This window comes from Limulus polyphemus, unplaced genomic scaffold (assembly GCF_000517525.1).
Source record: "Limulus polyphemus unplaced genomic scaffold, Limulus_polyphemus-2.1.2 Scaffold1698, whole genome shotgun sequence".
Lineage (NCBI taxonomy): Eukaryota > Metazoa > Arthropoda > Merostomata > Xiphosura > Limulidae > Limulus > Limulus polyphemus.
The window spans coordinates 46,944-73,239 of NW_013667308.1; the positions used below are offsets into that span (position 1 = coordinate 46,944).

General features: G+C 34.1%; 1 protein-coding gene across 1 annotated transcript in view; it reads right to left on the reverse strand.

The window, feature by feature from the left end:
• Nucleotides 1-26,296, reverse strand: part of LOC106464593 (tetratricopeptide repeat protein 4-like) — a 140,090-nt gene that overhangs the window by 40,073 nt on the left and 73,721 nt on the right. Inside the window, 4 exon segments of the mRNA XM_013924748.2 lie at nt 2,092-2,158; nt 10,741-10,751; nt 10,754-10,818; nt 21,434-21,595. Of these exon segments, the coding sequence (XP_013780202.2) occupies nt 2,092-2,158; nt 10,741-10,751; nt 10,754-10,818; nt 21,434-21,595 (305 nt within the window).

Genomic DNA, 26,296 nt, shown 5'->3' on the forward strand with positions numbered 1-26,296 from the left:
AATACAAGTCTAAAGAGGTTATAATTTCATTGTATAGGTCACTGATTAGGTCTACAAGTCTGGAGTATTGTGTTCAGTTTTGGAGTACTTACTTTAGGAAAAACATTGAATTGTTTGAAAGGGTTCAGAAAAAGGCTTCTAGAATGGTACCTGGGGTGAAGAGGTTGTCATACAAGGAGAGGTTAAGATCTCTAAAACTGTTTCCTCTTGAAAAGAGAAGAGTTAGAGGGAATCTGATTGAGGTGGTAAAGATTTTAAAGGAAATTGATAGTGTTGATGCATCATCTTTTGTTTATACTTAATGGTGATAATGGTAGAACTATTATATATATTTGGGCAGGGTAGGAATCATCTTCAGGGTGTTTGGCCTTTAGATGTTGTGGAGGCAGTAAATTTAAGGAGTTTAAGAGAAATCTTGATGACTATGAATGATAAGGGCTGACTTTTAGTTGTTTCTTTTATTTAATAGTTTTAGTTTAGTTCAGATGATTGAAACAGTCTAGTTGGACTAATAGGTCCCTTGTTATCCCTTAAACATTATGTTTGTTATATTATTGTGGTAAATATTGGTCAAAATGCAAAAGAACTTAGTCTTTCAAATTAGTGATCCAGTTGGTTAGTCATAATTAAGCACAAAGCAACACAATGGGCTGTATGTGCTCTGTCCACCACGGGTATCGAAACACAGTTTATAGCATTGTAAGTCTGCAGACATACAGCTGAGCCACTGGAGGATTAGTGATCCAGAAACACACAGAACTAATAAATGAAACTAGTGTCAAAGTACATAAGGAAAGAAAATACATAAAAAAAATTATGACCTTACAAAGATGACCTAATACTTGAATAACATATCTGCAATATTTATTAAGATATATCAACATGACTTGGTATTCCAGAATTTCACTCTATTAAGAGTATAACTGTTAAAAATAAATCTGAATCCTGACTGAACTTCTCATCTTGCACAAGCTTTTATACTTGATTAACAAAATTTTACTAAATTTAGCTTTTCTGCAAGTTTATCAGAATGAACATTAAAATTCTGAAATTGACGGATGTACATTTATATTAGAAGACCTATAGACAAAGAAGTTAGAAAATTATTTGCAAAACAACTAGAATTAAGTTGATAACTGTAATTTTAAGAATAATCTCTCTCTAAAAACAGTCTGTGATACAAACATTTATGTAAGAGTTTTGCTCCATTTTCAATTTTTACATCTTTTTTTTTTCAACTCAACTCAGATATTAAATGGATCTGAAAGAAATTTTGACATACTTCAAGAAACAAGTTCAATTTATATCATATTAAATCCTTTTGGAACCCATAGATGTGATATGTTTGTTGCACTAGATTCCATTTTCACAAGTATTGGCTTTTCATTTGTGGCATTAGTTTGGTTCTGGGTAAAATAATGAAAGAATTCCTTATCTTATTTTAATTATATTAACAACCTTTTTATATATTTTTTCACTATCTTATATTTAGTTTATGATATATTTAGCAGTTTCATAGTTAAACATTTTATATCATCAAACCAAAATGGCTTTCATGTGTTTGTAGGGTTAGAAAGTTGATAAAGCAAAACGAGATAGGTTATAATTAAATAAACCAACAAAGAAAGGATGAAGATGTGTTATATCTGTTGTCTAATACTAGACAATCACCACATTATTTATTTTCCAAGCAAGCTTTCAGATTGCTAAATATCTTGGAAACTGACATTTTCTAGAAACAATCCTAATGATGATTATGAGCTATTTTGTGTACCAGTAACAAACTTTTCACATTAGAATTATCGTACTGTTTTCTTGAAGTGTTGCCTTTTTCTGTACAATTTCAATAATTTAAAATACCTAGCGAGCCTATATATGACTGATCTTAAGACAGCCACAAGCTTGCTTGAAAAATGAACAAAATGTGGCTACCCAGTCCATTCACTAATTTGTTTGGTCTCAAGTAATGAATTTCAATATTTCAAACATTAGTGTTTCACGAGAATTAATATTTCACTGAAGCCATGATATAAAAATATTACATCACACTAAAACCTTTTCACTCTGCTGCACAAGATTAGAATCACTCACCTTAAGTCCTTTGTCACACCAAACAACACAATCTTTAAATCTTCCAACTTCCAGCAACACTGGGCCCCTTGTAAAGAGACATTTAGATGTTGATTAATGCCTACAATTTAAGGTATTGTATAATGTAGATAAAAGTTGATTCACATGTTTCTAAGCTGGTAATTGGCAAGCTTAATTTTGGCTACTTACATAAAGTATTATTATAGATATAAAGCTGATTTATGTTTCCATGCTGGTAATTAATGAACCTAACTCTGACTACTTATATATAATGTAGATCAAGTTGGTTTGTGTATTTCCAAGCTGATGATAAATGAACCTAAGTTAACATTTTTCTAAACTGAAAATGTATTTCTAATAACACTTACCTCTGTTGACACTAGAGCTATTTCTCAATCTCCAGGGTTTCCACTCTTTGCCCATCTAAGCATTCAAAATGCTTGCTCTAGTCTTTTATATCCCATTCGAATGCCCTTGGCAAATTCTCCACCAACTTCAATGAGCCCTCTTTCTAGGTACTATATATAAGCACCTCATTCAGATAATGTAATCACTTTTTCGAGACATAAACTGGCTTTTAGTGGGGAGGTAGGGAAGAGTGTTAGCAGAGATAAGTATTATTGGAAATACATTTTCAGTTTAGAAACATGTTAATTTCCAAAACATACTTACCTCCATTGACACTATAGCTAGAAACTCACACTGAGAAGGTGGAAGGGCTAGTACAGGTATGAAACATACAGAAAACATCTGTATAGAACAGGAGTGTACCAAGATAAAGATAGTACAAGAATGGGAGAACCACACAACATCCAGAATAGGTATGTTCTTCACCTGTAAATCAGTTCCTATATCAAAGGTGGAATAGAATATGAGTAATCAGGTTTGGAGTTAAGGGGTCATGGTATCTATATCCCACGTTGGTAGCTAGGGCTATTGGACCACAATGTTATATATGTATGTATGTATATATATAACTCCAAAAAAAAAAATAATAAGTTAAGGAAGAATATTTAAATAACTAACACAAGGTAATTTCAAACATGTACATTTTAAAGGATCTTAAGTGTTGTAAGGTTAATTCATCTGTCAAATTAATTTTGATAATGTGTGTAGACATATTACTAGTATAGATTTAAATGGTTTACGAAGTTACAACTTGAATTCTAAACCATGGAATATTAATTGGCTAGAAAGTCAAGCCTTGATAAAGTTAAGTAAGAACAAAAATATAGTGATTACAAAGCCTGATAAAGGTAACAAAGTAGTAATTATAGATAAGGAAGACTACAACAACAAGATAGATGAAATTATTAAGGACAAAAATAGATTTAAAATCCTTAAAAAAGATCTCACCAAAATAGAGAAAATAAATTGATTAGATACTTATTAAAACTGAAAAAACAAACATCATAACAGAAGATATTTCTAAAGAAATAAGACCTAGTGGGTATATTGTATGGATTGCCAAAAATTCATAAATACAATTGTCTAATGAGACCTATTGTGTCTAACATTGGTTTCTATAATCACAAATTAGCACAATTTTTAAGTAAATGTTTAAAATAATTGATTAATAATGAACATACTCTGAAAGATAGCTTTGAATTTGTAGACAATATTAAGGATTTGAAATTTGATAAGGATCAAGTAATTGCAAATTTTGATGTAGAATCATTATTTACTAACATACCATCAAATGAAACCATTGAGATATGTAAAACCATATTATATGAGAAAGGGGGTAGTTTTATGGGAATACCTAAAGAGATATTCCATGAATTAAAGGTTATAGCTACAAATTAATCACATTTATTGTTTCATGGTAAGGTTTATGATCACAAAGATGGAGTTAGTATGGGTTCCTGTTTGGCCACCATATTGGCTAATGTATTTATGTGTTTTAAGGAAAAGAAATGACTGGATTCTAACCTGTAGCCATACAGTGATGCATTTCGCACCACCGGAATCACAACAAGAAAGTAAGTGGACAAACTTTCTCTTCCACATGAAGAAATCCAAAAGGCAACACCCCAGGCTCGGAATGAAGGGATCAAAGAATATTCCACTTGAGGGCCCTAACAAGACATAACAAATTATCAAGATCGAAGTGGCCATATAGGTGAGAAATAGCGGGCAAATGCATTGGTGAGAAGGATCTTTCCCCCTTCCCTGGCTGCCAGAATCTTGGGAAGAAAATACCTATTGGTGTAAAGCAGGACAAATGTGAAATGATAAAGAGTCTGATGCACATGGATTGCAAACAACTCCAACCGACGACATCCACAAGCCAACAACAACCAAACATACAATTTAAGAGAAATGTGAAACAACAAACATGAAGCTAAGGGTTCAAAGGAAGGATGAGACAATGTGTGTAAAACAACTGTAAAATCCCAATTCCATAATTGAAAAGTTGTTTGGGTCAAAGAATACAAAGGATGAGTAGACCTGATAGTGCTGAGAATTCAAAAACCTTCTGATATTTGGAATACTGAAAAATAGTGGATATGGATGCCTTATATAAAGACACCATAGACAAAGTAAGACCCCTCTTAAATACCTAAGGCATAAAACTGGATATGATAGATACTTTAGGATGAAGAGAGTTTTAATTCCTTTTAACAGACCACTGACGATAAGTATTCGATTTCTGTTGATAAATGGTCGTGGTTGGCCTATGGTCAGATTTAGTTAAGTACAGAGAAACCTTAGAAATTAAACCTTACATCAGGCAAAGGACCGCATAATTTCCAAGTATGAAGATTGAGTTTCCGAATATCTTGATGGAGAATGTTTGATCGAGGTGGTCTCAACAGAGACTGTAATATGGAAAAGGTAGAGGTGGACATTCCTACTAATACTAAAGAGACAGAAACCATGTTTGACCTGGACAATATGGTGCAACCAAGAGAACTCGACAGGGAGTGGTACGAACCATAGTCAGAACCTGGGTCAATAGCCTAATTGGAGGAAAGGCATACAGATGTAAACCTGTCCAGTTCTGACTGAACACATCTACTGCAAAATGCTTGAGGATGAGGTATTGGAGACCAAAACAACTGCAGTTGAGAATTCCAATGAGTCGCAAAGGCATAGACTGTTGGAGACACAAACTGAGAGCAAATCCACTGAAAACCTCATGACGTAGCAACCATTTGATTGGAATTATCCAGTTGGGTTGAGACAAGTGATCTGTAATTAAATTCATCCCTCCTGGAGGATGACATACTAAAAGACTGATATGATTGGAATGAGCCCAGTAGAGAAGGTCCAAGGTACGAAAAAACAACTCTCTAGAATGTGTGCCTCCTCGATGAGAAATCTGAGATTGCGCAGTGACCACCGAAGGACTTCATATGTGCTCTTCTTAAAGGAATGAGAGGCTCAAGGAATGCCCAGATCCCCAAAAGAGAGAGAACCATCCGCTCAGTAGGAGATGAAGACAAAAGTAAAAGCCTGATAGCTCTTTCCATGGCTTGAAGCCTGATAGGGTTTGGTTGAGCAAGACTTAAGTGAGCATTGAAAAACACACCCAGATGGATGAGATATTCCATCAGTGACAGAATAGATTTCTCCATTCTGATAAGGTAGCCCACTTTAGTGGGTTATGAAAGGAGAATCTAAGAGTGTTGTTCTGCTAATTTATGGGATGGTGCGAGAAGGAGCCAGTCATCCAGATAATGATGTGTGAATAGGCCCAAGGAATGCAGTGATAAGAAAAAGCTCAAATAACTCTGCAGAAGACATAAGGTGCTGATGCAAGACCAAAAGGTAGAGCCCTGAACTGCAGCACCTGAGCTTTGTGCACAAATCTGAGAAACCTCTGGGAAGATTCCACTATGGGAATATGGAGATAAACATTGGTAACATCGAACTTGGTCATAGCACTGATGCAAAGTGCCATCATAGCTTGAGAAAAAAATTTCATTGTAAAGCAAGGAGGATCTACAAATTGGTTGATACAAGACAGATAGATGATTGGATTCCAATCTCCTATATTTTTTGGTACAATGAATAGGAATAAAAACCCTGAAGAGCGGGATCGATCCTCTCTACTGTCCTTTTCACTAACAACTCTTTTATGGCATGAGAACGAAGCTCCACTTGCCATGAATCTCTTGGAGGTGAAAAGGCACAGGTTGTGCAGATAATGGTGGAGGTGAAGTAAATTGAATAACCAACCCTGAAGCCAGAACATTGAGTACCCATGGATCCCTGGTGAAAGAAATCCAGATGTCCAGAAAGTGGTGTAATCATGCTTCCACTGCTCCCCCACCCACAGGATGCTTTTGTTGATGGTCTGCCCGAGCCAAAGATCCTCGAAAATACAGATGGATTCTATTATGGAAGCCAATAGACCTGGGAATCGAAGGAGGGTGTCGGGAAACACTACGAGCTTCCTGTAACTCACTGAGAGCAGAAGACGGTAAACGAACAATTTCAAACAAAGCTCTACCCAATAAATCCAACAACACCAAACCAGCCAGGAGACCAAAGAAAGAACTGAAGAAGACAATCTGACTGGGTAGACGTCAAAAAAATCCCCAACTCATCCTCAAATTGCTGAGGGGAATGTTGATAGGCTTCCAACAAAAGTTGGATCAAAGATAAATGCCTCAGGACAGTCGTGAGAGCAAAACTAATACGAGAAAACTGTTATCTGTTTAAAGTGATCACAGGTTTCAATCTATACCCCACAGGTCCAAAAGGGGGTCCATCCATTGAGAATCTAAATATATCTCCTCCTGGTGGTGATAAGCCAAAGCATGCTGTTCCAATAAACGTGGGGGACAAGGCATAGCTATCCCATCGCATAACTGAGTGGCAAATCTCCAAGCATGAACAACAATATCAGGAGAAGGAGGAAAAACCAAGTTATCACTTGCTGTCTTTTCTGCCAACAAGGAAGGAGTAGAGTCAAATACAATAGGGAGACCTCCAAAACCTCACAAACCTGAGTAACCAACTAAAGAAAAGGGGCTGGAGGTGGCTGATGAAAATTATCCTCTGTTGAGGCCAACCTAGTAAAAGAAGAAGCCAGAAAGAGTGACTCTAAATTCTCCCCAGCTTATCCCGGGTCATTTGTAAAAGCTGACTCAGAAGCCCCCCGGAGAGAAATCCTTAGTCCACATATATGTCTCCATCTCGAAACAGATCATATCATGGAAAGCTTCGACTGGGAGTGACCCCTCCCCTGGTTGTTGATAAACACCAGACAGCAGAGGTGGAAGACATCTGGTTGGCCTCTGTAATAGAAACATTTACTTGGGAATTCACACCTCTCGGTATGTTTTTTTTTCTTTCATGCAATTAAAAGTCGCAATGTAAATTGTGAATAATCACAAGACTCTTGTTTAAAGAAACCCATGTCGATTGCTTTGTTGAGAAAAAGTGATTACATTATCTGAATGAAGTGCTTACATACAGAACCTAGATAGAGGGCACATTGAAGTTGGTGGATAATTTTGCAAATTAGAATTTGCCAAGGACAATCGAGTGGGATATAAAAGACTGGAGCAAGCATTTTCAATGCTTAGATGGACAAAGAGTGGAAACCTGAAGATTGAGAAATAGCTATAGTGTCAGTGAAGGTAAGTATGTTTTGTAATTTTGGCAACTTATATACAAGGTATTGTATAACATAGATCAATTTGTTAATGTGTTTCTATGATGGTAACTGGTGAGCTTAATTTTGGCTACTTACTTTATAAACTTCAGGTCTGTAAGCTATCGAGCCAAGTTTAACATTTAATATAAAGTATATTGATGTATAACAGTTATTGTGCTGACTGAGATAACATCTAACATGATGGGTTATTTAAGGTTAAAATGGAATATAATATTGGAAACAATTTTGTGCGGCAGTATTCTTGAGTTAACAGAGGATTCATCATGGTCAGCTCTTATTTACAGCTTATTACCAGGGAAGGTGTGACATGTTTTTCTATCCTGTGCAAACACTGACAGTGCCACCCACTCCCCAACAAAATTTCCGTGAATCATCTGTTGGTAGCAGCAGTGTTATGTTCTATCCATATGTTTTACTGTAAAATGCTGATTCTGTCTAACAGGAAATTTTTCACTCAACCAGGAAGCAGCTGGTAACTAGAACCAATTTTTTAACATTCATTTTTGTCACCATAAGAACCTGCCAACCTGTGCAAATAGATGTGTTACAACCCTGGTTGTGCTGCCCTTGCTTATAACATTAGGTATAAGGCAACAAACTTCAATTTTGTTAGATCAGTATTACTGATATTACAAGAAGTCTTAAAAGTTACATAAGAAAAATGTAGAAAAAAATACTTATTTAGTGTTACATCAGCTATTAATACAAATCCATGTGATGCAATGAAACAAACTATGCATGCCTTAAGATTATCATTACAAGCCTAAAGTTAAACAAAATCATAACTAAATGTTAGACTAAAAAATAATTTCAGTTATATAGAAATATCAATAGATCAGTAATTATATGAAAAATGAAAAACTCTCTCCAATACATCATTAAGAAAGTCCTCATCTTCAAAACAGTGACTAAATCAGTTTTCTGGTTAACTATATAATTGTCTCCTTTTCATCAAAGCTCACACAAGTGGGTTCAATTACTTTAGAATATCCTCTGACAAGACAAATCAATCTCCTCTATATCTGTTATTACGATACAAGCTGGGAAACTCATTTTAGAAATTGCTCATTACAGCTAATTCACACGCAGTCTAACTACACTCTGAATTTCACTTTCACTAATTTCCTAACTTCACTTACATGGTCACCTATATATATTGTTTGACTGAGGCCTAGAACTTTCTACAAACTACAAGATGTTATGATGTAACAATACTCAATTAAAGCAACAAGAAAAATTCAGAAGGTTTAAGTAACGACATCAATTCACAACAAATGATTCATACATAGTTACGTAAGCAAACCTGTGATAAGTTATTGCTTCTAAAAATACTAAATTTAACACTCGTGCTTTATAGCTATCTAAATCATAACTAACGAATTAAATTTAAATGAAACAGTTATGTATATCTAACAGTAACACCTTGCAGTTATTCATTTGTTATAATCAAAGTATACTTGTTTCAGGGCTGAATAAGCTGCAACAATTCTGATTAAGAAGTTAGCACACAAAAGTTGTAATGTTTCCAAAGAGACCCAAAACTCGAGTGCTTTCGAATAGTTAAAACATATGGTTCAAAATAGACTTAACAAGTCCAACTTGTATGGCATAGATTCAAAGACGGATATTCCCCTTACAACAAATCAAAAAAGCTCATATGCAATGATGCATAGAACTATATCCAGTGGCTCAACAAAATGCAAAGCAATAATATTTTTACAGATAAGTTGTACTTCACACTACAGCCAGATAATAGGCTTATACTCATTTTGGGAGAATTTGGAACCAGATCCAACTCTACTTTTATACAGAAATATAATGCATATGTTGATGGTGGAAAGGCAGTAAACACTGGTAGACATCTGCATTCTGTCAAATGGTATTATTAACCCATTCACTGTGGCTATCATGTAAAAGTTCAGACCTTTTTCTTCTGTACACTGTGACTGTGCCTTATATGGGATTTTGTTAACATCATGAGAGGTACTGGTGAGAAAAAAAAAAAAGAGAAAAAATGGTTGACCCATTTTTCAGTAACAATGTTTTGGTGGATAGAGAGTGCCTCAACACTCATAAATATGCCTTACTAGTTCATGTGGAAAATTGAAATTGAACTCTCATATATGGCACAGCCACAGTGCATGGAAGGAGAAAGAATGACCCGTATATGTGGCAGCTGCAGCGAATGGGTTACTGTCACATATTATAGAAACCACAGACTTTGTGCTGCCATATTCTGATGCCATTGACTATGATTTCAGACTAGTAGATAATAATACCATCTATCAACCTAAGCTGGACTGATTAAATGGAAACATGCTGATATCAAGTACAAGCCTTCCTTTAGTATTCATGATGACATACTCTATTTTAAAGTCTGAGAATGACTAATTATTTGCACATAAAATTGCATAATGGATTATCAGATGGAATATTCACAAAAAAATGAATAGTGAGGGAGGTCACCAACATCATTACATTGGTTTTTAACTTGTCACAGCTGAAATATCTTTAATTATCTTTAAAATGTTTTGTGCACCATATTTTTATAAAATTATTTTTCCTCTAGTATTAGCAGAAGGAAATCTTTAGGTCAATCTACCATCATATAATTAAGTTTTCTTTGAATATCAGCTCAGCTTTGTTTTTGTAATGTTTGTCAAATCAGCAACCAAGGAAGTAGTCACCATCACATAAGAACCTTGATATACAGAGAAACATTTGCTTTTAAGTAAAACACCTAGACAAAAAAATAAGCTTTAGTTATGAATAAGAATGATTTGAAAAGCCACTAACTGAAAAATAAGTTGTGTGAAAGGCAAATTAACAATTGTTTGTCCTATAATGCCAAGATAATGAGCAGTTGGATCTTAGATTGCTATTTTTAATGCAATATACTGACTCAAATTATGAAAAAAAAACTAACAAACAGTAGTTAGTACTTTCTGGGCAAATAATGGTTTTATAGAGTATTTTTATCTCTTATCACAGAAGAAGTTATTGGGAGCAACTCTTACCTCTCACTAAGGCCTTCATATGGTTAGGCTTTAACTTCAGAGCAGCTTCAGTATCATTGAAAGATGATCTGTAGTTACCTGGTTTAAACAAAAACGTCATTTATTTAATGACATCCTAATTTTTTAATGAGAATTTTCACTACCTTGTAATTTAATTCCCAAGAATGTTTTTGGGGATGTACTGGAATGGTTAATCCTTTCTTTAATCAATATAACTGTGTTACTTTATTTCCTACACTGACCCTCTCTAACCAACTGCTACTCTTGTGCTTTTTTTTTCTTCAGCAAACTTTCCATGTAGGTCATTGAATAAAAGCACAAGTTGTTATTCAATAAAACAAATAAAATTTCTAGGTATGTTTTCAGTACAAGAGATCACTGCATTTGTTCTGACCTCCTTTCAATACAAATACACCAAATCCAACCATCTGGTGCTCTAGCTCTCATATTGAAGTGATATGAATCAAAATTAGTATTGTATTATTTGACCAGATGATCTCCTCTTGTAGTACTGATGAAGTATATTAAGTTACAATTAATACATAAAACTTAGATTCCACGCAGGATGTGTTCTGTGTAGTAATAGCATCTTTCAATTTCAATGGTTATTAAAATGGGGTTGTGTTTAAAGATGGTTTTTCATTTGCAAGAAAACTACCCAAAACAGAAGATTACAGCATAATGTATATTCATTTAATTGTGAATTGATTACATGGTGTTAATATGGTGACATAACAGCATCATAGCATCATTGTCACTGAATTCCAAATGAAATGTTTCATAAGCCTACAACAATTTATATATTATTTACATAAGAACATTTACTATCCTGATATTTAATTTCTACAAAACTGTACTTTTTTTTTTTTTAAATAGCCTTCTCAGATGATATTTTAAGTTGGAAATTGTAGTATTTTAAAAGCATTATATTTAGTAATAGGTTGTTTGGATTACTAAAATTTCAGTGCAAAAAACAACAAAACAAAGGTATCCAATACTGCAATTTTGTGCCTGTTTCTCCTTCTATGGATAATTAAATGGTTGTATGATACTGATACATTCTTATAAAAACAGACCAACATTTTCTTTCTATTTAAAATTCACAAATGTACCATCAACACAGTGTAGTTACTATAGTAAATTAAATAGTTCATCAATTAGACCATTCTTTTCATAAAGGCATATAAACAATTTCCTAAAGTCAAAGCTAACAGTTATCTCACTATAATTCAATTTTTTTTATTGATATTCATTTATCAAAAATGAAATGACTGTCAATCAGCTATTCAAAACGAAAAAGAAAAAGTTTTTTAAAACGTACCGAGTTATTCAAATCTGAACGGCCTTTGAAGAGAAACTCAGTATATATTTTCTTTGTTGCAAAGACATGATAGTACATAACAATTTCAAATCCAGATTAACATGGCACACATTTCCAGAACAATTAAGGTCCTTAAATGTATTGTACATATTCATGGCTTTCTTTAACAATGGAATTACTAATGATGATGACTGAGAAGTAAAAAATTATGATATTTAACACAGCAGTCTTATTGGTTTATTTGTTTTAGTGTAAGACTGCACAATGGGCTATACGTACTCTTCTGCTGCAGGGAATCATATCCCAGATTATAGTATTGTAAGTCTATAAAGTTACCACTGAACCCACTTAGGAAGCAGTGTTACTGGATATCCTTGTTTCTGTACTTAAGACATGGTATAAAAATACCTATAACCCAAGTGCTTTCAAAAGGTCCATTTCCAGAACAATTAAGGTCCTTAAATGTATTGTACATATTCATGGTTTTCTTTAACAATGGAATTGCTAATGATGATGACTGAGAAATAAAAATTATGATATTTAACACAGCAGTCTTATTGGTTTATTTGTTTTAGTGTAAGACTGCACAATGGGCTATACATACTCTTCTGCTGCAGGGAATCATATCCCAGATTATAGTATCGTAAGTCTATAAAGTTACCACTGAACCCACTTAGGAAGCAGTCTTACTGGATATCCTTGTTTCTGTACTTAAGATATGGTATAAAAATACCTATAACCCAAGTGCTTTCAAAGGGTCCACCTTTCGAAAGCACTTAGATTATAAGGTATAGTTTCTTTGTCAAATTGATTTCTTGAACCTATGTATTTTTCTTAAATCAGGAACATAAGAATACCTGATAGATCCAGTCAGCTGTAACTTTTAATAATTATTTTCTTTAAAGATGCTCTCATTTCTTTTTAGTTTAAAACCTTACATATACTAGTTTCTACAAATATTTGACAAATTTTTTATGTGATAACCAATTAAGTTCAAAATATCTATAAATATTATTGCCTTTATTCAATTGTACAATAATAATGTCTCCTTTTGTGTTCATTAATGTTGTAAACTGTTCTGTATTCTTTGATAGATTGTTTAGGCAGAGTACTCATGATGAGTACACTGGAATGGGCAGCAACTACTTGTAAAAAACACAAGTGTAGATGACAATGTTTCGTAAATCTTCCATTTTTCCTCTTCAGACGAAAGACCTTCAAAACATCGTCCTTTACACTTGTGTTTTTTCTACAACAAGCAGTTGCCACCCAGTCCAGTGTACTCATCATAGCCCGTATTCTAATCTTTTAAAAATTACAACTTCATTGTATCCATATAAATAGAGGCTTTACAGTATTATATCAAGATTTCAAAGTTCTAAAGTTGATCCACACCATTAATATTTTAGGAGATAATTGTGTTACTTGTTGATTGAGAAGTTTAAGCAAAGCAAACAGAGCTATATGTGTTTAGCTGTCCCTAATTTTTAACTGATAGACTAGAGGGAGGCAGTTAATCAACAGCACCCACAAAAAATCTTGGGCTACTCTTATCTGACTGAATAATACCATTTGATCATCATTCTTACAGCACACCAACAGCAATGGACTAAGAACCATAAATCCTCAGATTCACACCTGAGCATGCTAACCACTAAGAGGAGTTAATAAAAACTAATATTTTTGCTAATATATGTTTCCTGTTTAATTCAGCATTCTGAATAGTTGAAAGTGACTAACTGGTTAATAAAAAATATTTCCATTGTCATTGTATAAAGAGAGAGAATTTGCTGAGCTGGTTAGGCAACATTGATTTTTGCCACATTTCTTCAATTCAATTTTTAAATCCAAAAGATGCAGTGCTGAAAATCATCAAGCAGAAGTAACTTTAGAAATTTGTACATGCTATAGCTTATTACATAACTAAGGAAATAAAATGCAACTTTAAACTGCAAGATATTACACACTGCTGACTATTATCTCTGTATGTATCTAATTGGATAAAATTTTAAACTGAAAAAAACTAAGAGAAAAACCTTAACATTTTATCACTAGGAAAAAACAAATCTTAAATAAAAATGAAACAAGTAGCAACTGCATTTTTTGTTGTTAACAACTATCTATTTAATATAAACTTTATCAAAATGGTTTCACTTTTTTTTTGTAATATGAAAAATAATTGTGCATATTTTAGCAATAATAAAAATTAAAAGCTGTATCAGATCATTTTACTTAATTTACTGCTAACATGGTATTTTCAAATTCACTAAATTGCCTTTGAAAAGTTTGGTAGGAGCCACAAAATAACTGACAACTTACCAAAAATGTTATAAGGATCAAACTTTGTATTCTCTTAACCCCAACTCAGTTTAAAGCAAAGAAAGAATATATGTCCCACACAGTAAAACAATCTTTATTTCCAACACTCATTAAAAACAATAAAGCTTTTAATGGCAGGAGTAAAATCATGTAATCTTGATAAAACATGGCAATATATAGGAAATATAACAGTGCCACCTAAATGACTGATGTTCACTCTTACTACAAAACAATGATGATGTATCCCTGGACACAACACAGCTTGCTAGTTAAAAAGATCACTGTTACTTTCTATACAAAATTTACTGTGTTACAGCAATCTTTACCTATAAAAGTTTACATGACACGACACCCTAGTTGAATGATCTAGTTCTGTGTATAACTATGATGAAAAAATTTAGTGGTTCCCTTGACCAACTTTTTGTATTAATAACACAATACTCAACATATACATAAATTTTGAAAAATGTATATATTAACAAAGGGAGTAGAATACAAAATAAGCTTACCAACAAAATTTATACTCTCCCCTTTAACTTCAGGCTGACCCAACTGTCCCTTGCTTTGAAATTTAAAAACCAATTCAGATACCCTGTGCCCCAGTGAGGAAATTGGTAACTTACTCTCACTCCTGCCTAACATATACCCAAATTTTAGATAGAAGACAGGTAATGCAGTGTTACATGAAAATCAGAAGATTACATTTTAAAATAGAAAATGTAAAAAGAAACTTTTTAAAATAAAATACAAAGCAGGAACAAAACTAAAACAAATTAAACATACTCATTAATACAATTCACACAAAAAGGTAATAGGTAAACTCATTTAACACAAAAAGTTCAATGTACAAACAAATTATTTCAACAAGCAAATCATGTTCAAATAAAAAATTAAGCCTCTTTAAAAAGACCATAAAACACAAGAAAAGCAAAAACATGCAAAAATTGACATTTTAAAAACAAAACAAAGACTTGAACTAATAGAAAACACAAAGCTTTTAATACTACATATAAACAAAACAGACAAAAATAAAACAACTTCAAAAGTAAACAGTACAAAATGACAACCCTTCATACAATAGTTACAAAACAACTGAAAAACAAAAAGACTTGAAATAAATCTTTACTTTTCAGCTCAATATATAAAACTCTTTTGAATTAATACAAAGAAAGTAACCCTCATCAGCACACACTGGCTTTTTCTGTTGTTTATCTTTTTTTACATAATCATGACAAATTTATATCAATTCATTATTTATCAAGCAGAAACCCTGGATCAGAATGACACTATTGTTTCGAAACAAGCAGACGGAGTATGTAGCTATAATCTAATAAATTATCTGGGGTCCACATGGACCCCATACTGTCAATGACTGTCACTATAGATGCATCCCCCCCCCCATAGCACACAAAACAAATTTCTAAATGTTCATAGGCTGTTGTAGAGAGTAATCCATCAAAGTAGTACTGTATCATCTCGTCTGTTTGCTTATAACATCATTATGGTAAGTATGTATGTGCATCTCATTCCTCAACAAGTGTTCTCTTTGATGCCTTATTTTATAGAAACCTTGCTTGATAATTGTTGTAAATAACCTGCTTATTGGATTTTCAATCCATAGTCTACAATAAGAACACATTTGGGTTGGACTCTGGTCAGACCCAAGGTGACCCACAACGTACACTTTCAGTCTTCGAGTTGCATTTTGCAGTATTTCACACCATTTCTGAAAATGTACATATCATGTGACTACTCTCCACTCATAGTATTGTGCCACCTATATCGTTGTAGCTAGCTCCCCCTGCTATTACCACTCAATCCACACTTTCAAGAATTGCAGGCTCTAAAAGAACACCAGCCATGGGGAGGAAGGTTGCAAAATGTCTATCAGAAATACATTTCCAGTGTAAGAAAAATGTTAACTATAACCCCACATTGCAAAGGTGGAGGGCACTACATAGAAACCAAGCAGAAAGCGACTGCTCAGAATGAACAGGTGTGCTCTGAGATGAAAACAAAGCATACTAGTGGGGTACCACACAACTTCTATAACAGCTATGCTCTTCACCCTTGTAGTAGGAAAGGAATCTGATATGGACAGAAAAAAAGGATTTGTTCTGAGAAGTGCAATCCATAATAAGATATAAACAGAATCAGCTATGTACATGCACAACCTCAACCATACAGATGTGGTTCCATAACTCGTCCTCATCATTAGGAGGTTGAGGATTAAAAAAGATATACTTTAACACAAATATAATGGCTATAACATGTGGACAGTGTTATATATACTCAACAGCCCCAACCTTATGTAAACAGTAAAGGCATAAATATCTGATCTACAACATCCACAAGCAAGGAGGAAAAGAAAATGGGTCTTGAGGGAGAGATGGGAGATGGAACATGAAAACAAAAATTCAAAAGGAGGACAGGAAAGGCATAAAGGACCACAATGAGATCTCAATCAGGCAAATCAAACGAATGTGGAAGATGCATGACTCAACAGCTGCAGAAAAGGATGAAAAGGGGAAGATAAAACCTGGAGAAACAGAAGGTGTTCGACAAGGCTGCCCAATAGCTAGATATGGTAAAGTGGACAAGCCTTTGCCAAACAACCAGGTGAAGAATTGGGAAAGATGAGGAACTGAAGGGTGGGAAAGACAGAAACCACATCAAAGAGACCAAAGGTGGAAGGTATACCACTGGCTGTGATAAATGGACGTGGAAGAAGATCTATTGGATCAGGAAAGGAAAGATGCAACATGTGGAGTCAGTCCCTGGGTTGAGACAATGAACCTGAAAAAACCCGTGTGTGATGATATCTGGATGAAAAATGTCCCACAGAGGTTGACATAATAGGGACCAAGACAGAGGTAATAGTAGGGGAGATCGTACAAGTAAAGGTCGGAGCAGTGGGGATAATGGTTGCGCTGGCTAATATAGAGCCACCAGTAGGATGAGCAACAGAGTGGTTTGGTATAGGGATAGAATTCTGATGAGAAGTGAAATAGGAGGGCAAGCATAGATGTGAATACCCCTCCAATCTTGACAGAATGCAGCCACCCCAAGAGTTAGTGGGTGTGGAATGGTAGACCAAAGAGGAGGAAGTTTGGTATTCCAGGGGTTGGCAAAGGCATATATGAGGTGTCCCCAGTTGAGCTCCCACTCACCTAAAGACCTGTGGATTGAAGGACCACTCTGTGAGGAGAATTTTGTTAAGAGGAGATAATCAATTCACAAAAAGATTCAGGGAGCCAGGAAAATGGCAAGCTAAAACCACAGTGGAGATCCAGGATATGAAAGCACAGAGACCTATAATTGGTACCACCTTGTTCTGTGATATAAGTGACCACTATGGAAATGTCAGAATGTACCATAACCACAGGAGAGGAAAAAGTGGGACAAAGATGAACTGACAAAGGCTTTAGAATGGTGATATGGAGAAAAAACTCCTTGATTAACCAGAGACCAGAAATCTCTTGGGAGTTGAGGTAAGAACCCCAACACTCTAAAGATAAGTCCATGAGCAGATGTAAATCTGGACAAGATGAAGTAAAGTGGCACCCCCAACATGGTCTGGTCTCTGTCTAACCACCAACGCAGGATGGCTCTGATTGGTGAAGGAGGGGTAAAAGGGTGGTCCAAAGGATCCGAGGAGAAATTCCACTGATCTAGGAGTGTCCACTGAAGAGAATGGATATGAGCCTGACCATGCTAATAAGAACTTCTACAGCAGCCAACATCACACAAGAGATAAGAAATGTGAGGTGAGGGACTTGTGAACTGCCTTCTCCAAACCCAAAGACAAAGAGGAGAAGGCTGAGCCTGGCTGATGTTAGAATGAAGACCCCCTCCCCAAATGTGGACTTCCTTACTCTCATCAGGAATCCTACCCATGTTGCTGCTTGTAGGAGTAGATGAGTGAGGTCTCTGGACTGTGAACAGGAAGAAGCAAGCAGGAGCCAGTCATCCAAAGAAAGTAGAGTGCAAAGACTCTGAGAGTGAAGATGTCAGGCAAGAGTACCCCCAATAAAACACTTAAAGAGCTGAGATTAATCTGAATGGTAGGGCCCTGAACTAGAGCATCAACTTAGAGAATTAAACAACTGTCGAGGATGCGGGTACTGTGGGGAAGAACCCCAAATTGTAGAATATAGGGAGAAAATGAGGTTTCTAGTATCAATGTAGGAAAAAAAGAGCCAAATCAAAGCTCAGCCCTACAAACAGGAAAGAAACAAAGATGTCAGCAATGTAACAAAGCAAAGAATTTAAGTCCTACACTGATGAAAAGTAAGATAATAAGGCACATAGTTAACAATAACAAAAAAAATATTCAGACAGAACATTGAATTAGGTGTTACTGATAGTAATGATATGTAACTTACAAACTATCTAAACATACCTAGTTAAAGTACTTATTAATAACGAACTAACAAACCCACGAAATTTGCCGAGTCTACAAAGTACTTGATATTAATGAATGTGCAAAAGGATTAAATTTACTTAAAAAAACAAAGTACATGTCATCATCCATTAAAAGAAAGTTCTGACAAACTGCTTGTGCATATAGCAATATGAACAGATGTATGACTGTATTCTTATATCGTATGGCATTTATAGTGCCATATAGAATATACATTTTAATGATTTATACCCAAATCAATATGCTACAAATGTCATATCTATGTCTCACGTCTATATGGGTACAAATCTTGTATTTGGATGCAGCACAAAACCTGATTAATCTGTGAACAAGACATTCAACCAGTAATCTAACCAATCAATATGTTCTTGACATTACTGAAAACAGAAGGTTTTATGGTAATGAGTTTAAAGAACACACACCCTAGTTGTTTGTCGTCAGGCTTATGAAGTTTGCTGCTCTGAACATGTGGTTCAGTTGGGAAGCTGAGGCTTACAATCTATACTGAACTCATACTGTCAAGTAACATTTTTCAATAGCCTCTTCTGTATAGTTCTCCAGCAAAATGTATTTTAACCTGAAAGGTAGTAAACATTTTGTTATTCATCCTTTGCAAGACTTTATAAAGCCACTCTGCAACTGCTTGTTTTGTTAGAACAGCTTTTAGCCAATCCTTACTGTTCACATTAAGGAAATATCTTAATGTATTTGTTACTGTAATAGCATATTGAACTACTGATCTAGGGTTCTGAGATTAGTGTGTTTTCTTCATTCATATATATCACTGACACATGCATTCCATATCACATAACTGATCACCTGACATTTATTTTGCATAAAAATGAGCTCAGATGTGCCACTGACATTATTTAATAACAATAGTTGTAACATGTCTTAACCAGAAACAGAAAATTCTGATTATCTGACTATTTGAGCAATATACACCATCCAGGGAATTCGGGAGCTTTACTGTTGCTCTCATCATCCACAGGATTTAAATAACATAAAGATACAACACAATTTCCTTATCCACTGAACAAACTACAATTTACATTATAATATTTTAAAAGTCTTTCATACTAATGGGCATTTCTTAAGACTGAAATTCATTTTGCATATACTAACCACAATTCCAGTAGCCTGAATTCACATTTTGATATCTTGCATGTACTTGGTCACTATTAATTTTTAGATCCCTGTAGTTAAAACACAGAATTTTCTTCTCGCAGGGCTGGTTAAAAAGAACATGTCTCACATTCACAACACACTTCTGACAAGGCATTCTGTGTTGGATAAAAGAACATTTATTAGCCCTAAAAAAAGGTATGTGTGATACGCAGCATATCATTGGTTTTCTAGCTACTATAGTTATATAGAATTATACCAAATTATTTATTATTTAGTTCCTGCACTGTAATTGCAACAAAACATGGACCAGAACTGCTAACATTATCTTGTTCTAGCTGCATCACTCTTTGCTCTTTAGCAAATGATGTCTCCTCTGCCTACAGGGATATTTCAATATTGTACGTAGAATCCAAGTTGAACAAGTTAGTGATGATTGTTTGTTGTCAAATATGAGTAACAAAATGTTCACTACCTCTCAGTTGACTAGAGTTATTACAACAAAGAAAGCAAGTTAACATGCTAGATCCTGATGAGAGTTTGCTGTCTTATACTTGCTGGAATATTGGTTTAGCATAAAAATACCACAAATTTACAGGATGGAGAAACTATTGATAGATGTCAGGAAATCAGTTTTACCTGAAAATACCATGTGTTTATATACATGTAGCAAAATAAAATGATGTAAGCTCAGGATTAAAAGTTCTATTTCAGAAGCAATTTTTAAACATTGAATTAATATATTAATTATTAATATATAAAATTCAGCATATAATTTGTAATTATTTCTTGTGAACTATTGTATGTTATGATTATGATTTTCTCATGAATTTTTTGTTGCCATGCTTTTTAAATTACCACAACCTACATTACAACATGTCATGAGTATGAATTTTAAACTGAAAAGAAAAATTGTTTTTTGAGAAATCTACATTTGTCTGTTTTTTTCAAGATAAAAAATGCAATCATTTAAATAATGGAAACATTACATATACAGAAGGTACATCTCCGTAACCTTCATAAAGTTTCAGTTGAAAATCCTTCCTCTGAACAGAATATGAACAGGCAATAAAATAAGTTACATGAAAAGTAATAGAGGAAGGGGAGGTGATAAGATAAAAATAATCAACTGAGTTCTTGATGAAATATTTACAAAGACAAGATACTGTATGCAGAACCAAGCATTTCATATAGTACACTATGTTTTATTATTCTGAAGTTGCAATATTTCATTTAAGTAATCAAACCAGTACTGCACCTCAAAATTTCAAGATTTGCAGCAATTCAATTATTAGCTCAAATGACTAGTAAAGAATTCCTGTAATTTACTATGTATCCATATATATATATATATATATATAAACATTAATTAGCTCAAATGACTAATAAAGAATTCTTGTAATTTACTACCTATCCATATATATAAACAATTATTAGCTCAAATGAAAAAAAAAATCCCTGTAATTCACTACCTATCCATATATAAAAATATTTGTATCAAATACCTATATGAAAATTTGCAGCTGCTCTATTGGTAAGAAGTTGGGCATTCAGTTCTGTATTTGAACACCTTTGCTTCAATCCTTCTGTGTAAGACTTTATTGCCCAGTGGTATTTCTTCAGTCGAAAATTTTCATTCCCATCATCTTTGTAGTTTAGAGCCAATTCTGAAAGAACAGAAATGCTTAAGTAAACAAAACATTTATTATGAATGAATCTCTAGACATCACAAAGTGAATGCGTTTAACAGCCGGAACTAGATATTTATTTGCGAAATAAGTCGGAAGGCTAAGGTAATCTAACTTTTCTGGGTTGGAAGAAATGTTTTCCACTCTAAAATTTTATTTGAGCAATCATCATGTAAAGTGAAAGATATTTTTGAACAAGGTAACATAGAGACTGAAATTTGGTTCTACATATTTTTTTACATTCATAAGTTGAATTGGTTAAATATATTTTCACTGCATAGAAAGCAGCTTGCACCATATTTATTTTTAGCTATCTCACCTATATACTTTGAAAAAATAATAGATTTGGAAGACATAAAATTACACCTCAATTGGCTTTTCCTTCTTTAACAAGTAAACACCTTACAGAAAAGCATTTGTTCAGTAAAAAAAAGTATTGTACTAGAAAAACAAATGTCCATCTTCTCAATTTTTTGGCAAGAACTAGCCCAACAAGCAAACATCTTAAGGACAGTATTTGTTCACTATGTGGCATATTGGGATCAGAATGAGTCAACCTTTAAGCACTCAGATAGGTCCCCTTAACCCATTCACACCAAGTACCCCTTTAAACACTTTTCTGTGCAAGTCACTATGTGGCATTCAAAATTTAATTAAACACCTTTACTATGATGTATGCAAATGAAATTAATATTATAATATATGTTATAATTTCAAGTATTATGTTATCTAAGCTTTAAGTCCTTTATTTCAAAATAAACCTTTAAAAAACTACATAAAACTTCAGACATATTGTCATGTGACCAATGAAATATGAAAATTGTCTCTTTGTATCTTCAATAATAGAATGGTAGTTGAGTAGAGGTATGTCTAAATAATAAGATGCTTACATAACCTTTTGACTCCTTCATTTCAAAGTTCTCTGAATGAATGCAATTGAAACAATATATAAATTTTTCTAACCCCTGACAGCTGCCATGCCTCCTATAACAGATTTTTTTAGCTTTATACCTTAGGTTGATGTTATATACACATGTATACTGATTATGAAGAGCTCATATCTAAATTGCTCTGGTAAAAACCCAACTCAAAATGGGTATCAGAACTTGTATGTAAAAATAATAATGAGATGCCTAGTAATAACTGTAAGTTGCTCTGGATACCAATGGGGGTGTATGTTAAGAACTAAATAACATTAAAATGATTCCTTCATTTTCTGTTCTAGTTTCACACCCATAGATTTTTTCCTGTTTTTCCTTAGCAGTACTTCTCAAGCTATTGGACTTAGAAACCAGACTAAGTTCTCCAGTAGCTTCAGCTTTTTCTTCACATCTGTTAGCTGCTTTCATGATGACTTGAACATCTTCCCCTATTTGCATCTTTTTTCCCCTGATGTTTGAAAGCTCATCCATCCAGGATCTTTTCTGTTGACTTTTCTTCTGAGCCTCCTTTTATCTGTGTTGGCCCTCAAGGTATTTCTGCCTTGCACCTGCTGCTGAAAGTAGCAACTCTTTGGATTAACTGATGTTAAGCATACTATGAACATGATCATTAATGATACACTGTGCTATCAAAGATTAACCAACCAGTTTTTCCACCATCACTTCTTTGTTCACTGAAAACCCATATTCAACAGTTGCTCATCTGTGAGACAGGAGAAGTAATATTTTCACAAACTCCCAAAACATGTCTAAACTCAGCTTTGATAACCAAGTAGTAATGGAAGAATATAAACAATTTCTCATCCTCAGGTCTGAAACTACTGAAGGAAGATGAATCTGCAGAAAGTGAAAGGTAAATTTTTTCATAAGTTCATCACACTTGCTTTCTGGCATGCGGCCTGCTTCAGCCACTAGCTGCAGAACACAAGTAAATTTTCTGTTGTATGCTTTCTTATCATGGATAAGAACTTAAGGATCATGTAAGTTCAATTTCTCACTAAAGGGAACTACAGTGGAGACTTTTCTAAGAGGTTAGTTACCTTCTTCAGCAGAAAAGGCTTGCAGTTTCACTTGAACTCCAAAATTTGTTTGTCAGATGCTTGCTTCTTTGCTTTGAGTTCCAACAGAATTTGTTCTGTAACAGCTTGGATACATCCATGTGATTTACTAAGTCTTGGACATCAGCATATGAAAGTTTAAATGTATATGTGACAATTTTCAGTATTTCAGGTTTGGTGGACCTCTCCCCTAACATCTTGATCAGAGGTCATGTCACCGTAGAGAAATGGTAGCATTGGTTTGCCTGCCTGTTAAAGCTTTATGAATAGTTTGATTTCTCTAGCAATCATCATGAAAAATTTGAGGTTGGCTCTGAAAAAAAAACATCTTTACTAATCAGCTGTAAATGCTTAAACGTCAATGCAGACTTGAAAGAGCATAATCAATTTCTCCATTTGTTGCTGCACATCCATCTCTGAATACATTGTGCAGTACATGCAAGATACAGTTGCCCACATTAAGCATATTCGTACTTGTTTGTTTTCATTGTTTTCTTGCAACATAGAGTAAAGATTATATTAGGTTCATCCATAGAGAGTTGCACAAGATTATTGAAACCCAAGTCCCTATATACTATTACAAATTTCTAATAAATATGCTTAGATAGATGTATGATGACTCATGAAGAAGGAAGGATGTCAAGCATCTTGACTTGACACAATTCTCATTCCAAAATCTGATGTGGGCATTTAGTTGACTGCTTTGCACCTCACTGTCGAACTTTCATCAAACAGAAAAACATTTACTGACTAAAGCTTTGCTTCTTTTTTTTTCTAGCAGAGACAAGAAATGAGGTGCTATCCCACATTTGGCAAGGTATGCTAATTTTCTTTCCTCACAAGTGAGCTGTTTAGTTATCACATTGTCATTAAACATAAAATGAAATATGCAAAGGATTAGTAACTGTAATATCCTTTGCTAGCAAATCTACCCTGTCTGTATGTTACAGTAAACCAAAGCTTTAAGAGGGCAAAGCTCGCAAGATGAAGCTGTCAAATGGACAATGAAACTGAGTTTTGTAGTAGAATTAAGGCAGAGTTTCTTAGTTCAGTTTCTACTTGAACATCTACAAGTTTAGTTCTATTTGTAGATCAGTGTGTTCAGTTTGACACAAGACAATCCTGAGAGAAAGCAAATCAGAATCCAATAGAGGTGTCTTTTCTCTTTTCATGTGTGCAAGTACATACACTGCATTTTCTTTGTGTTTATTTCATAATGGAGAAAGAGTTCATTTTAAGAGTTCATCTTAAATAATCTCAGTATTTCACACACTAGGAAAACTCAGTCAAGTTATCAAACATATTTTATTTGTTCTCCTTATTTTCCTGAATGAATACACAATTATCTAAGGGTCTAACTAACAGATACTTGTCGGTAGCACTTATATAAAACAATAATAGTTGTTATGACTTATAAGTCAAGCTGCACTAGCTATTATCATGATTTCTGAGTAAAGCTAATGCAGCTTTTATCATGACTTCTAAGACAAGCTATAGTAGCTAGTATGATTTCTTTATCAAGCTATATTAGTTATTATAAATTGTAGGTCAGGCTATACTAGCTGTTATCTTGACTTTTGGGTCAAGCTATGGTAGCTGTTATCATTACTTCTGGGTCAAACTATAGTAGCTGTTATCATGACTTCTAGATTATGCTAGAATAGATACAATAATGACTTCTAGGACAAGCTACAGTATAGTTTTGACTTCTAGGTTAAGTTATAACTGGTATTATGATTTCTGGGTCAAGCTATGGTAGCTGTTATAGCTTCTAGATCAAACTATAGTAACTGTTATGATTTTAGGTCAGGATACAGTAGCTGTTACAAGTCCTTACAGCTGATCTAAGTTAACTATGATTTTTAGGTCAACATAGAGTAACTGTTACTATGATTATAAAGGCTGGTACTTTTCAGTCAAGCTATAGTCAGTGGCATAGCAAGGGTTCTCAGCACCCGGGGGCAAAGACACTTTTGGTGCCCCCCCACCTCTGAAATGTCTTGATTATTTGTTTTATTACCCACTTAATGACAATAACATAAAGAATTAATTACCACCTTACACATGCCTAAAATAAAGTCACAATATAACATCTAACGATATCACAATTGTAAACCTGGAATTACTAAAGTATAGCCACTAGGTAAACCATTTTGATATTTATGTCATCCAGTACTGTTCAAAGCCACATAGCTAGAGTAATCTTTCAAGTATGCAGAATAAATTTCTGTTACATCCCTAGTTTTGAAACTTATGTTTTATATGAGAAGCCAGTCACTTGTGGTGTACATGAATTATAAAACAGATTGATAGAATACTACTTAAGTTTACAAATAACAAATTTTATTAGTTTACAAAATTGTACATATACTTAACTAGATTTGTACTGGTAGCATTCTGGTATTCAGGGTTACATTATGTGAACCTTTTGTGCTTTTAGTGCTGCAAATGCATCAATTAAACTATCAAAATTTAAGGTATTAAGGTATTGCCAAGTTACTAAGTCGTTCTTGAGATCCTCAATGACTTGCTGAAGGACCTTTCACAACAAGCAATAGAAACCCCAATTGTTAACAAAATCTGCAATGCAATTCTTAACTTTGAGAAAACATCTTCACCATATAAAATTATAAATGTTAGTGAATCAGTTGCAACCATTAGTTCAGGAAAATCGGTCTGTG